Here is a 14,666-nt window from a genome sequence, read left to right as displayed (position 1 = left end):
ATCGAGGAGGAGCGCGGCGACAGCCACGGGAAAACAAAAGCCAGCAAGCAGGCTCCTTCTTGCAGGCCCGCTCGGGCCTGCAGGGCGCTGCCCACCTCTCCCGGCTCGCTGGGTCCAGGAAGGAGGGCGTCGGGGTTCTGCGGGCTCCAGTGCGACTCTGAAAACACCAGCTCCAGTTGGAGGGAAGGCCAGTTCAGGGCCAGGGCGTGGGGGGAGGGGGGGGGGGAGCCTGCCCTAGTTAGAGCCCTAAAATGCTCCTTTGAAAGCACTTTCAGATGTCCCCAGCCCTGGGGGCAGGGGTGGTGTAATAATAATAAAACAACATTTGCATAGAGATTTCGTTTACAAAGCACTTTCTCAGGGGTGGGAGGCGCTGGGGTGGCCTGTGGAATCCTGGCTGGGAGGCCTCTGGTTGGTTCCACCCCCAGCCGAGCTCGCGATTGTGTGCGCGTAAACAAAGCGCTATTCATCCAACTATTTCCGATTCCTCTGGATTTCGTTCCTTTTTCCCTCTCCCATGAAGAGCACGCTCAGGGCTTGTCACTCAGGCCAGAAAAGGGATGTCAGGAGTCCCAGAGGGAGGGGTCGGCTGGGACCCGATTGGAGGGAAGCGGGGAGGCGGGGGGAGGGGGCTCCCTCCCTCTGCACCCCTGCCCCGCCCACCCCCTCACCCTTTGGCCCCCAAGCTCCTGGGAATCAGAACAGCCTCGCTGTGGTCGGTTTGTGCAACTCTGCTCAAGGCTAACCTGTGGCTTTGTCTTCATGTTGAAAGACTGAGCACAGGTTTGGTAATGTCTGCGCATACGCCGTGCGTGCGTACGTGCGGCTTTGCTAATTCTCCCCCAGCGGCGCGCATTGTGAGCGGGATGTTAGGTACACCGCGCGAGGGCGCGGGGCCCCGGGGCGTCTGCACCTGCACCAGGTGGGAGTAAGAAGACAGCTGTGCCTAGAGAGCAGCCCAGCTGTCACCTGGCCACTGGCATCCGGGGATGAGGGGGGCAGCACCAGACCCTGCCCCCTTAAGGGCCTCTGATGAGCTATATAGGGTGCACCTGCAGGGGCTTGAGCAGGTTTGGGCGGCCCGGCAGGAGACGGAAGATGCAAGAGATCATTGCTGGGCTAGAGCAGTTCACCTTCACCTTCGAGAAGGATGTAGAGATGCAAAAGGGCACTGGACTCCTGCCTTTCCAGGGCATGGACAGTGAGTGAGGACAGGGTGTCAGCCGTCCCCCTGGGGGACCTTGCGCCGTTCTGTGGGCTTCTCCGCTCAGCCCCTTCACTGCGGCACACCAGGGGGACCGAGTTGGGGACTGGGGCCTGCCACCCGTGATTCTCAGCTCAGCACTCCCCTTCTCAGGGGCTGAGGGCTCCCCTCTTACATACTCTCCAGGATTCCAGGAGAATGGAGCTGACTTCCAGGCAGCCCATTTTCCAGACGGGGAAAGCAGAGAGACACAGAAAGGGAATGGTGAGAAGCCAGGAAAGTCCACATTGGCCTCCTGAGTTGTCTTGGGCCCCTCCATCACCTGTGGTTCAGAGTTGGGGGCTTAGGTGTTGAGGTCTTGAGGCTGGTTCTGGAGGCCAGCATCCGAAGAGCCAGGCCCTAGCCCCCAGGCCCAAGCTTTGGGGAGGTTCAGGGTTGCGGGGGTGGGTGGGGGTGGGTAGGGACTTCCTGAGGAGGAAAACCCCCCTGGCAGGTGCAGCCTCTGGTGAAGCTACCTTCTCTCTTTCCTTCTTCCCCTTCTAGAGTCGGGCTCAGCTGTGTGCAACTTTTTCGCTAAAGGGCTCTGTGAGAAAGGTGGGTCAGCAGGTGAACCGGGGCGTGGGGGGCTGGGGCCGTCTACACATCTACGCCCTCTTGCAAAGAAATCCAAGTCCTCTGGTGGAAGGTCACACCCAAGCGAGTCATTGGCCGGGTGAGGGTAGGACTATTTACAAAGAACCCCTTCCCAGCAACCCTCACGTTCTATCAGAGGGGTGGCCAAGCATGAGGCTGGTCCTGTTTAGGAACTTGGGAACTGGGGCATCCTTCCTGCTGATGGCAGTACCCCCCGTAAGAAGGTAACAGTCACCCAGGACATTTCTACTTCCTTCTAAGTTGTTAGTTACAAAGCCGGCTCTTAGGTCAGCACGTTAGGTGTCCGGGGTCAGGAAACACAACCTTTGAGGGGCGTTTCTGAGACCTGGTTTTAACAGGCCCTTAACAAGCACTATATGCCAGGGGCCGTGCTGAGTGGGGGTCCCGGGCTGGAGCCACGGCTCTGCTCTCTGGTAGGAGCCCCACCCTGAGCCTGGAGGAGAAGGGGGCTGTGAGGCTGCTGGGAGCTGTCCTGACCCCCTGGGGCTTCCCGGGGTTTGAGAAGCACGAGGGCAGGCCAGGCAGAGAGGAAACTTTGGGCAAAGGTGTGGCAGTGCTAAGACGACAGCCCGTCCTCTGTGTGGCCTCCACCAGGTGGAGGTCAGGTGACGGGATGGACGAGGGGCACGCTGCTCGGGAATCCCAGGCAAGCAGGGGGTGGGGGTGCTCCCAGCTGGCTGCTCTGCTGTTCCCAGGGAAGCTCTGTCCCCTCCGGCACAACCGAGGGGAGAAGATGGTGGTGTGTAAGCACTGGCTGCGGGGACTGTGTAAGAAGGGCGACCAGTGCAACTTCTTGCACCAGTACGATGTCACCAGGATGCCCGAGTGCTACTTCTACTCCAAGTTCGGTAACGCCCCTTCCTGGCTCCAGCCCTTACCTAGGGGGGTTGGCAGTGGGGACTGGGGAGACAGGAAGACGTGTGACAGGGAAGCCCAAAGGAGACTGTGTATGTCTCCGGTGGCCGACCCGGCCTCTCTGAGCCCCAGGCGCCTGCTTTTCCAGCCCCCTAGGAACAGTGGAACTGTACTCTGGGATCGCTGTTTCACTGGCCCACAGGCTCAGGGACACGCTAGTAACCCCCACCCCCACGGGAAGGGTGGGGTGAGGCTGGACTCAAAGGCTGAATTGTTTCCCTTTGCAGTCCTGGCTAATCACATACCCGGACTGACTGTCCGGAAATAAGCCTGGAATGGGCCGCGTCTCTGTCCCCGGGGTGGGTCCGGGCCAGCGTTTCCCAAACAGCAGGATTTGAAAGCCACTTTCACGATGCTTGCCAAACACAGAAAGCACCTGTGCCATTGACCTGTGTCACTGTCGATTCTTTCGACTGTCTTGTTTTACGGAGTGTTATTTTAGAAGAAAACTTTGCATTGCTTCCGTAAGCGGAAAACTAGCATCTCTTATTGGCAATGCAGGGTCACTGTAAACATACAGTCATGAGGTTCAGAAGCACAGCCTCTAAAATTATCTCGTGTGGTCGGGTTGGGACCAGTGTCCTTCTCTCTGGCTTTCAGACCTCCTTTGGTTGTGCACAGGGCTGCCTGGGGCAGGAAGCCACAACCGCTTGCCACCTCATTTAAGATTGAATCGGCAAGTGTGCCTCAGATCTTGTAAAATATCTTCCCAGTGAAATTCTACAGCTCAGTGCTTTCCAGAGCTGGAAGGAGCCTTAAGGATTATCTAGTCCAGTGCTTTTCAAACTGTGTTCCAAAAGAGTGACCTGGAGGGACAGAGAGCTGCCACAGTCTTCAGGGACGTCTCTGACTGGGGCAGCTTTGGGGTAAGCTGCCCTTAGTGCCAGTGGCAGGGGGGCAGTGGGGGGAGGTCCCGGCTATTTGGGAAGAAGGCGAAGCATCCCCAAAGAGCTCCTCCCGGGCCAAAATTCTGTGTCCTACCTGCTGGGAGTTGAGGTCCCGCAGCCTGCATGTGTTCTTGGAAGGGAAGGACAGAGTGTACCTGAAGCTCAGCTTCCCTTGGTCAGCACCTAAATAAACCTTTTTCATTTAAAAATGCCACTTACCATTAAAAAAAAAATTATAACATTTATTTATTTTTGAGAGCTAGAAGGTGACAGAGCACCAGTGGGGGAGAGGCATAAAGGGGAGGACACAGAATCCGAAGCATGCTCCAGGCTCTGAGCTGTCAACACAGAGCCTGATGCGGGGCTCGAACTCACGGAAACTGAGATCATGACCTGAGTGGAAGTCAGACGCTTAACCGACTGAGCCACCGGGGCGCCCCAAAGTAATTATCGTTCTTATTGGAAGTAAACTGTTTTATGTAGAACATTATGTTGGGAGGTGTTGGAGTGGGAAGGGGCAGCTGAGGGGGCCCAGGGTCTTGGGCCCTGCAGCTGGCTGGCCTCTTCTAACAGCTACCTGGGGGACTCCGAAAAGGCTGACTGGAGGGTGAGGCGCGGGTGCCACCTGCTGGCCGCCAGAGGAATGCAGCGAGGCGCATCCAGGCCAGGACAGAAAGGCAGCATTGCACGGGCAGGTGACTTCCCGCCCGCTGCCTCCTAGATCAAATGCTCACCAGCCCTAGGGGAGGGATGTCACTTCCATTCCTCAAAAGGCGGGAGCCCAGAGTCTGCACTGTGCCCTGGGCTGCACACGGCAGTTCCCCTCTCTGAGCACTGCTGTCCTCGTTTGTGAGACGGGAAGGCCAGGAGGGAATGGTGATTTCAAACTGTTCTCAGGCATCAGCGGTGAAACCTGCTTTGCAGAAGCTCGACCTTTAAGTGGATCTCTGGAGCAGTTTGAAAACCAATGGGGCGAACACCATCAAGTCCTTTTGGCTCTGAGAAGCACCGAGTTGTAGACTTTTTTTTTTTTTTTTTAACGTTTATTTATTATCGAGACACAGACACAGAGTGTGAGCAGGGGAGGGGCAGAGAGAGGAGGAGACACAGAATCCGAAGCAGGCTCCAGGCTCCGAGCCGGCAGCACAGAGCCCGACACGGGGCTCGAACCCACGGACCATGAGATCATGACCTGAGCCGAAGTCAGTCGCCCAACCGACTGAGCCACCCGGGCGCACCCGTGAGTTGTAGGCTTTTAAGGAGGATGGGATTGGAAGCATCCACCAGTTCTCTACTCACATGAGGTGAAAGATGAACTGATTCCTCCCCACGCTCCTTCAGAGCCCTGGGCTCCTGCAAGAAATCTAAGAGTGTTCTTACAACAATTCTGCAGTGGTCTGTCCCACGAGGCTGGCTCCTTCTAGAGGACCCGAGTCTTGGTCTATTACCCACAGCTTACAGCACAGGCATCGGGCAACCACAGGGGTCCCTGGGTAGCATCTGGCATCAGACCACCGCCAGCTTTGGAGCTGGTCTTGTTTGGCCTGCCCGCCAGAAAGGACTGTACCCTGGTTCTAGAAGCACCGTAGGTCTCCGTCGCAGAGACGAAGCACAGAGGGCCTTGATTGAAATGCATCCACAGTGTCCTCTTGGATCTTTAGGGGCTCGCTCTGGCTCTCCTCTCCCCGCCTCTTCTTCGTTCCTTCCTCTCTGGTGGCCTCCAGATGCCTTCCGTTCCAGTCCCTCCCTCTGGATATCTGGCCCTGCCTCTGCTCTTCCAGATGTGGTTATTCTTACCCAAGTCCTACTTAGCAAGTAGTATTGGGATCCATTCTTCTTAGATTGCAAGAAGGATTAGAAAATCCTTGCTGTCTTCTAAAAGCTGCTGCTGATGGAAGGAAGGCAAGTGGAGGCTAGGCAAGGCGGTCAGTCCACTTTGGGGAGGGTGGAAATGAGCGTTAAGATGAGCCCGTTTTTAAAGAATGCTGGACTTTTCAGGTGATTGCAACAACAAGGAATGTCCCTTTCTCCACGTGAAGCCAGCTCTCAAGACCCGGGACTGTCCTTGGTATGACCAAGGTTTCTGCAAGGATGGTGAGGCCCCGATGGAAAGGGAGCACTAGGTGATCACGATGTGGGGGTGTCCCCAGCAGGGGAAGGATGCATATGCCTGATAAGGCCCCATGGGGGTGTGCCCCTGGGTTAAAATCCCAACGGGAGACCTTTCCATAGTTCTCCCCCAGGCTCGCTCTGATGGAAAAGAACCTTCTGTGTATTGTAACATTCAGCCTGGCATGGCTTCTCCCAGCGGGCTTACTTGGGTTCAGATCCCAGTGACTTCAGAATGTATCAGCTGCGTGACCTTGAACGAATTGCTGAACGCAGTTCCTCACTTATCGAAAGGGGAAACAGCTCCTTCATAGGCTTATTGAGCTGGCAGATATAGGACCTCACAGGAAGCCCTTGGCATCGGGTCTGGTCCAGGGGAGACCGACCACATGCATTCTCTTGTCTATTTCTTTTACCCACCTGGGGGGGGGTGCTGTCACCTAAGCGTGCTCCACCTGCCCCATTAAGAGGCAGGGTCCCCCCATTGGAGTCCCTGTGCTCTGAGTACTGCGCCCTTTACTTTCATTGGTGTTCAGGTGCACTGTTCTGAGTCCTCGGCAGTGTTCCTTTGGGGGCATTTTAGGGGACAATTAGTAAGCTGTGGTGGGGTTAGTCTTTCCTCAGCTGTAGCTTCCGGAGCTAAGTAAAGGTGACAAATGACAGTCTACAACCACGTAAATCCTCCAAGATGCAGTGTGTCAGGGACGCCTCCGACCCCACTGCTCAGCACTGGCCAGCTGGCACCCACCCCAGCACATTCCGAGGTGGCCATTCCCCTCTCAGTCACGTGGCTAGGAAGCAGGTGCTTTGGGCAGGAAAGGACAAGGTTTATATACCCTGTTAAGTGGAGAGCTATGACTGCCATACCCTCCCGGTGAGATTTGTCATGTGTGTTTCTGGCTGTTCTCTGCCCAGCAGGTCCCCTGTGCAAACACCGCCATGTCCGTAAGATAATGTGCGCTAACTACTTCGTGGGCTTCTGCCCCGAGGGACCCAGGTGCCAATTTGCACAGTAAGTATGACCCCTGGATTAGCAACTCTAGTACGGTGCCTGCTTTCTGGCTTCTGGATCTAGATCCTTCTATACCTTCACTGGTCCAAGGTGGAAAATGAAGCGTCTGGTGAGCATGCCCCCCCTCCCCCCTGCAGTGATTTCCTTGCTAACTCACCCTGCATTGTCCCCCCCTGCCCCCCCCCCCCCAGGTGCTGCACCAAACTCTACCCCAGGCTGTTCATGTGTATTTGTGCGGGGCTGACAGGCATGTAGCTCTTCCCAAACCGTTCTAGAAATGAGCAGAAACACTTAAAGCCCACCCCAACCCTCTGCAGTTCTCCGTCATCCCCCGGCTGGGGCATGGGCTCCTTCCCCAGGGGGCTCAGAAACCGGAAATCTGCAGTAGGCTGGCGAGGAGCACGCTAATGAGCAGGTGATGGAGGGCTGGAGCCAGGCTGTAACTGTCTCTCTCTCTCTCTCTGTACTTCCCTCAGTCCCAAGATGAATCTTTTATTCAACCCGAGTTTCACGAAGGTGAGTGTGCAGGCAGGGAGGGGGCAGGGGTGTTTCGTTCCCTTTACCGCACGCGCTCCCTGGAGAGCACTTACTCTGGCACCGCACTATGCCCAGCTGCCCTCACCCTCGCACGATCCGCTCCAAGTACCCGTCCCGGGAGACTCACCCGCCACGGCCCAGACCCCCTCCCACCTCGGCAGCCTCTGCGGCAGGTAGCGGCCCTGCTCAGCTCATCAGCCCTCAAATTCTCCTTAGTGGGCGGCATGTGCGTGTAAGCAACCTGTGGGGTTCCAACTCACGACCCTGAGATCAAGAGTCGCATGTTCCTCCAACTTAACAGCCAGGCGCCCGACGTGTGGGGTTTTTTGATAAAGACCAAGGGGCCCAGCTCCGGGCTTGCGGTCCAAAGTCGTTCCTCTGCATCGGGCCATCCTGGTTGTGCCGGGTCCCTGCGGGAACACATACTCTTCCCACTGCTACCAAGCACTGACGAGCACCCGCATCAGGGGTCAGCAAACTACAGCCTGGGGGCCAGATCGGGCCACTGCCTATTTTTGAACAGCCCAGCACTTGCAGTGGGTTTTTTTTTTTTTTTTTTTTTTTTTTAAAGATCGTAGGGGAAAGAAACCAGAATATATTGTAACACGTGAAAATGAAAATGTCAGTGCTCGTAGTTTTATTGGAACCGGGCCCCGCTCATGTACGCGTCATCTACAGCCGGTCTCGTGCTTAGGAGTGGCTGCGCCGGAGCCCAGGCGGCCTGCAAGGCCGGAAATCTTTCCTCTCTGGGCTCCTACAGAAAGTCTTTGCTGACCCCTGGTCCGGAAGACTGAAAGTCGAACGGCCAGTTAAGTCTGAAGGAGGTCAAAATAGGCGTGGGAACGGGGGGCGGGCGCTTAGCCCCTGTCAATCAGTGGCCCCACATCCGGTCCCTCAGCCAGAGGGAAGGCCGGCGCCGGCTCGGAAGGGCGCCCTCTGCCGCTTCCAGGTGGGATCTTGGCTGGAGGGTGGGAAGCCTCCTCAATGACTGTGGGCGATCCACAAGCCCAAGTCTAAGGCTCGTCGGGAGCCACGCTGTCGGCAATTAACGCCGCAATAAAGCACCTTGAAACCTGCTTTGCATGTACACGCCTGGCCGGAGCCCCTGCCCTCAGTGCAAAGTCGCCACGTCTGCAGTGTTTTCTCTTGACTTTATCAGCAGCTTGTCAACTGGCCACGGGGTTCAGCCCCTCCTGCTCGTGCCTGGGAGCCTCGCAGGCCCCCTTCCCCGCCGGAGGGACCGCTTCTCCCCGCTCAGAGACCCCAGCAGCACCTGGTCTCCTACCACCTGGGACTCAGGGCGCCGGAGCCCGGCCCGTGCTACAGGGTGAGTAGCTGCGGTGCGATTCCCTTCGGGTCAGGTAAGACCACCACACTGCGGTCTAGGGGTGTGAATGAGGGCAGTGAGCGGGCACTGGTAACCCCAATGTTACCCTAAGTCTCCACGACCTCATCTGACCTCTCTGGCCAGACAAGACTTTCTTTAAAAGCTACTAAGTTAAACAGCTTTCATCACCTTCTTTGCTGCGTTACCAGTTCTGAGTTGATCTATAATGTCCTCAAGATTTAGGGGGCAGGATTTCCTAAGGGAATGTAGCACTTTGGTTTCCTTTTTTCCCCTGGTTTATCAAGAAGAAAAACATCATACGTACCTTCACGAGATAAACTCTACGCTGTTCTGTGCTTTTTATTTTAGAGATTTTATTTGTAAGTAATCTCTACACCCGATGTGAAGCTCCAACTCCCCACCCTGCGATCAGGAGTCCCACGTTCCACCAACTGAGCCAGCCAGGCGCCCTGACTTTCCTGTGCTTCTGGCCGCTCTACACTGTTAGAGCAAGCTCCACCCGGAGAGACCAGGGAACAGGGCCCTTGCCTTTCTCATACGTTTGATTTTTGGGGCCTCTGAACATCCAGAGCCCTGTTCTCTGGGATAGTGATAATGGCTTGAATCTCAAGGTCTCTCAGGCCCGAAACGGAGCTTCATTTAAGATAAAATCCATCAAGGGTACCTGGGTGGCTCCGTCGGTTAAGTGTCCGACTCTTGGTTTCAGGTGGGGATCTCGCGGCTTTATGGGTTCAAGCCCTGTCAGCCGCGCTGAGTGCGGAGCCTGCTTGGGAGTCTCTCTGCCCCTCCCCCACTTGTGCTGTCTCGGTTTCTCAAAATAAATAAAGTTAAGAAAAAAAAAAAGCTAGTTAGGCAGCTAACTAGCTTTTTTTTAAATTTTTTTTTTAACGTTTATTTTTGAGACAGAGACACAGCATGAACGGGGGAGGGTCAGAGAGAGAGGGAGACACAGAATCGGAAGCAGGCTCCAGGCTCTGAGCCATCAGCCCAGAGCCCGACGCGGGGTTCGACCTCACGGACCGTGAGATTGTGACCTGAGCCTAAGTCGGACGCTCAACCGACTGAGCCACCCAGGCGCCCCAGCAGCTAACTAGCTTTTATGGTTCCTTAGGTTAAGATGTTTCTATTGAGATTTGAATTTATGAAAAGTTACACCCTTAATCTTTTCCTTTTAGTGTCGAAAACCGGGCCATTATGCCAGCAAGTGTAGTAAGACTCCAACAGGTAGGAGTTATCAAAAAATAACCCCGGGTATGTGGGGTAACTGAAGACCTTCTAGTGAAGACACCCAGTGGCCACGCTGTGGGGTCCTCTCTGTTCCCAGTGAACCCTACTGTCCGCCTCAACAGGGTAGGAGATGCGGGAGTAGCGTGCTGCATTCGGGCTTATTTCCTCTCATTCTGTCCGTGAACGAGCTGCTAGAAACACAACAGGACTGGAGGCACGCAACCTGTGGCAGGACGAGTTAGCCATAAAATGGGGGAGCAGAATGTACATAAACTCTGAACCCAAGCTAGTGGGAACAGCCGCCCCCGTCTGCGCGGCTCCCGCACCCGCTACAAGACCAGCCTGGGCTGCACGGGGCAGTTCCCGTGCACGTGGCCTCACCTGCTGCTGCAAACTGGTGATTAAACTCGATGGTTTCCTTTGGCATGACAGCTGCTTCCCTGTTACAGCTTACTTTAATTTAAGGCTGGACCCTGTGCACGCCCGATGTGAGGAATTATGGGGAGGGAGACGGTACACACCAGTCTTATCCTGGGGAGGTAGGGGCGTGACCTGGACCATTTAATGCCATTCTATTTACGCGGATGCGGGAGTCAAGTGAGTCTGACCCACTGGGAGAGGAGCGGGAGGTTAAAGTAGAGACTTTTGGAGAAATGGAGAAAACAGTAGAAGGTGTGAGTAGGACGCACCCCACCCCCACCCCCACCAGCCTGTGGCAGGTGGAGACGGCCACCCAGCCGCCTGGAGCTAGAAGGTAAGGGGACAGGGTGATCGAAGAACGAGGCCCGCAGGTTCTGGGGGCCTGCACAGCAGCCCCGCCTGGGCTGCTGAGACAAATACCACACAGCCGTGTAGGCAAACTACTCAGCCTCAAGCCTCGGTCTCCTCAGTGTGACAAATAAGTGTAACGGCGCCAGCCTCCCAGGGTGGTCCTAAGGATGGGATGAGAGAATGCAGGTAAAGAACTCTGCACAGCACTTGGCTTTGGCAGAGCAGGCCCCGGAGGGTAGCCACGTTTTAGCGGGGATCGTGGCGGGCCTGTTCTCGCTTGGTTCACATTTAGAATCTGAAGTAGCATGAGGCCACAGGGGGTTCAGAAGAGCCGTTAGAATTTAATTCCTACCACACGTGGGCCCTTGCTGGAATTTACCGACGCAGGGCCTCTAATCCCACCAAGTCTCTGCAAAGTAGGTGTAACTGTCCCCTCTTTACAGTCCAGACTTCCAAAGAGGCTCCAGGAAGTCAGACAACTCGCCCCAGGCCACAGCCACCCATCTCAAAGGTGAGGGTCTGGAAGAGGCAAATAACCAGGTGAGAGGAAAATTTTAAAACTACTGTTATGAAGAGTGGTGGTAGGAACATACAGGAGGAACACAGGGAGCAGGGGAATTAGGATAATCTGCAAATCAAGGTAAAGGACTAAGAACAGCGGCAGCGAGGTTTCCCGGAACAAGTAAAACACCCTGTTGCTAATACACAAATGATTATCTTTAATAACTAAATACTCTGGTATGTATTAGAAGAAAGTACTTTCCCCAGTAAACTCCGTATTTCAGATACAGTCACTCAGGCTTCAATCCCAGGAGCTAAGACCAGGGATAACCCACCCTACACAGACCACGTGGGCACAGCCATGGCCTTTGGGCCTGCCGGGAAGTATTTCCAACCTTCTGGAACGGGACCCTCCCCTGAAGTCTTCTCAAAGGCGGATACGGATCGCTCGTATGGATTCTCTGCACGCTGCTGGAAGATTCGTTTGGGAATTCGTGCCGCTGCCTTGGAAGCAGAACCTAACCAACCCTGTTGCTCACCTGGGGGCGGGCTCATCTAGGGGGGCTCCTGCCCCTGCTGTGGGAGGTACGAGGCATCCTTTTGGGAGACGACATCAAGGAGGCCGTTTAACACGGAACATCAGGTTAGGAGCATCCCTGGCTTCTTTTTCTCGGCTTTGTGATGAGCAGCTACTCCTGACTCCACGCCTGCAGGTAACAGGGCCTCACTCATCTACAATCCCAGTTTTGAAAAGAATCTCTCCTCTTTCTGGGTGGAGCCCTGCATCTGCCAGGTCACAGACAGGATTAGGATTGGCTGCGCCAATGAACTGATCTTGCAGGGGTATTTGCAGATTTGAGCACTAAATGTAGCCTCACGAGCCAAGTTTACATTGCTACTGTAAGCGGAAACTGCTCCTTTGACCAAGCAGTTTGTCTGGACCGGAATCTAGGACAAGAATCAACGGCTCTCTGCTGACCTCAACAACTCAGACTGTTTGGAACATTATGAAATCGTTAAAAGACCTGATGAACGGTCTTCAAGCACCCTCTCACCCCACATGGCAGAAATGCGAGTGGCCAGAAACCAAGGAACTCCAGCATCTGGAGATACCAACGGCTTCTTCAAAGTCTCCCGGACCATTTAAGAATCCACGCTCAGTACTGGGGCGCCTGGGTGGCTCAGCTGGTTAAGTATCCGACTTCGGCTCAGGTCATGATCTCAGTTCGTGAGTTCGAGCGCCGCGGTGGGCTCTGTGCTCATGGCTCAGCGCCTGGAACTTGCTTCAGATTCTGTAGCTCCCTCTCTCTGCCCCTCCCCCGCTCGCACTCTCTCTCAAAAATAAACATTAAAAAAAAAAAAAAAAGAATCCACGCTCAGTATCAAATCCAGAGGCATCAGTTAAGCCCTTTTCTTCTTTCCTACACATGGGTCAGGATTCTTGGTGCTGGCCGTGTCAAACTAAAAAATCTTTTTAGGGCAGGATCCCACCTTCATCTTCAACTTGGTAAAATGAAGCAGCTAGCTGTCCCTCTAGGACGGGTGGTTCATTTAGTTTGCTCTTCACATTAAGGAACTCATTTTCAGGGATGTAAAATACCTACTGTGACATAAATTAAGTAGAATGTTTTCACTGTTCTAGCATTCTGATTCTGACAAATGACACTCTCTTATTTACAGTAGTGGTAATAGGTCTTGGGGCTCCAGCCCCTGGGGACCATCACTGCACCTGTGTTTGGACAGCAGGGGGTGGCACCAGGGCACTAAGGCTCTAGGTCAAGAAAGGCTTCTACTGAAATGTTTCCTAACCCAAACTGTCTTAGAGCAGGGATCCCAAGTTGCCTTACACGTTCCAAACGCTCCAAATGCAGGGGCTCGCGGCCTTACCTACTCCAAATGCGGGGGAGGGGGGCGGGAAGGGGGTCCCGCTCCCCCAGGGCAGGGTCAGCACACACTTCCAGCTTTGCAAACCATGTGGTCTCTGCTGTAACTACTCAGCTCTGCCACTAGAGCAGAAAAGCTGCCCCAGACCACGCTTAACAGAAGGAGCAGGGCTGTGCTCCGGGAAGACTTTATTTACAACACAGGGAGTGGGCTGGATCAGGCCACCAAGCAGCTGCTTGAGGGGTTTGGGGCAAGAGGGCATCACTGGCAGGCAGCATTCTCTTCTACCTTGACTCCCTGACAGTTCCCGACCTGGACTAAGGACAAAGGGGGAAGTGCAGGGAGCATCTCCCGCCCAAGTGTCTCCCTTAAAGCACATTTGCAAAGAATGGCCACAAAGCCCTTTCAAAAGGAAAGATCCTGTTTTTGGAATTCCAATGAAGTCCTCGGTAATACAAATGCTCTCCTCAACCCAGAATTTTTTCCTTTTGGGGAATTCTAGTGTACCTTTTCCCCAACCAGGAGAAACTGATGCAGGATTAAATTACTCCCACTGGGGATAATTAGAAGGGGAGCGAGACAGGGGACTGGGAGGAGAAAAGGCAGATAAAGCAGAAGATAGAGCCAGAATTCAAGTTTTGAGACGAGAGAAAGAAGAGACGTGCAAATAAATAAATAAATGCTGGCCTCGGAACAGCACACTGCTTTTTCTGTAGTTTTGAAAGAGCTGGGATGAAAGAGACTAACCTCCTGTATTTGGCATGAGAATATCCCAAGCAAAGCTAAAATATACGTGTGTGTGTGTGTGTGTATAAAACAAACATGTAGGTATGAACACGTCTGTGATATATAATCAACCCCCATGTTGGAAAAGGGATTGGAGAAACAGCTCTCTGTACAATCTGGATTACGTTTCCTCTAAGCCTTTTCTATCTGTCGGTAACCAAGTAAGGAAGCCACCAAAGCAGAAGTCACAAACTTAGAAAGACACTGAATATTTTGATGGGGGAAGAGACCCGGAAAACCCAACAACCCTGACAAAGTAAAAGGAACGTCCGAGTGTTTCACTGAAGTTCTCAGGAAGGGATGGGGTGGGATTCTGAAGTTTCCAGGAAGAGATGATAAACAGAAACCATTTGCTATTATACTCAAGATGTGTAAAAAGTGCTTCAACAATTCTGTTTAGTGTGCGATTTCATTTTCATCAGCTTAAATATATTTAAGGATTTTCCACAGACTCACCTGCAACTCTGTATCCCCCTGACTTTGCTTTCATGTTTCTCACACCCGCCAAGGTGTCAAGGACCCCAAAAGGCCCGATGGGAGGCAGATTTCCTGCCACTTCAGATATTAACCTGTATCAGGGCGTATGTAGCCTGGTATCTCGTGCAGAACAACTGTAAAATGCCAAAGCTTAGAGAATACTTTTAGGGAGAAAGATCTAAAAGTGAGATATTATTGACTGCAAATTAAGAACTAACTCTTTAAAAATTTCAGTGATGACCTCTGTCATCTTCCTGCCTCCCTGACCACCATCAGCCTTAAGGGGCCAACAGACCGGAGGCTTTCAGGAATTCCGTCACTCTGGAGAGCCAGGCGAAGACATGGCCACACAGA

At 53.9% G+C, this 14,666-nt stretch overlaps 1 protein-coding gene across 6 annotated transcripts; it reads left to right on the top strand.

Moving 5' to 3' along the window:
• Positions 1–1,083: 1,083 nt before the first annotated feature.
• CPSF4L (cleavage and polyadenylation specific factor 4 like) lies at positions 1,084–10,324 on the top strand. 6 transcript variants are annotated; one of them, XM_045489608.1, is made up of 7 exons: positions 1,084–1,201; positions 1,748–1,798; positions 2,554–2,706; positions 5,659–5,754; positions 6,688–6,781; positions 7,258–7,297; positions 8,478–9,195. In XM_045489608.1, the coding sequence occupies exons 1-7, from the start codon at positions 1,099–1,101 to the stop codon at positions 8,754–8,756; spliced, it is 816 nt and encodes a 271-aa protein (XP_045345564.1). In that variant the 5' UTR covers positions 1,084–1,098; the 3' UTR covers positions 8,757–9,195. The 6 variants fall into 6 exon arrangements, with proteins under 6 accessions (XP_045345564.1, XP_045345563.1, XP_045345562.1 ...); XM_045489607.1 differs by lacking the exon at positions 2,554–2,706; XM_045489606.1 differs by lacking the exon at positions 2,554–2,706 and having other exon boundaries at positions 6,685–6,781.
• The last annotated feature ends 4,342 nt before the right edge of the window (positions 10,325–14,666 follow it).

Source organism: Leopardus geoffroyi, chromosome E1, assembly GCF_018350155.1.
Source record: "Leopardus geoffroyi isolate Oge1 chromosome E1, O.geoffroyi_Oge1_pat1.0, whole genome shotgun sequence".
NCBI lineage: Eukaryota > Metazoa > Chordata > Mammalia > Carnivora > Felidae > Leopardus > Leopardus geoffroyi.
This window is presented reverse-complemented; position numbering and strand designations above follow the sequence as displayed.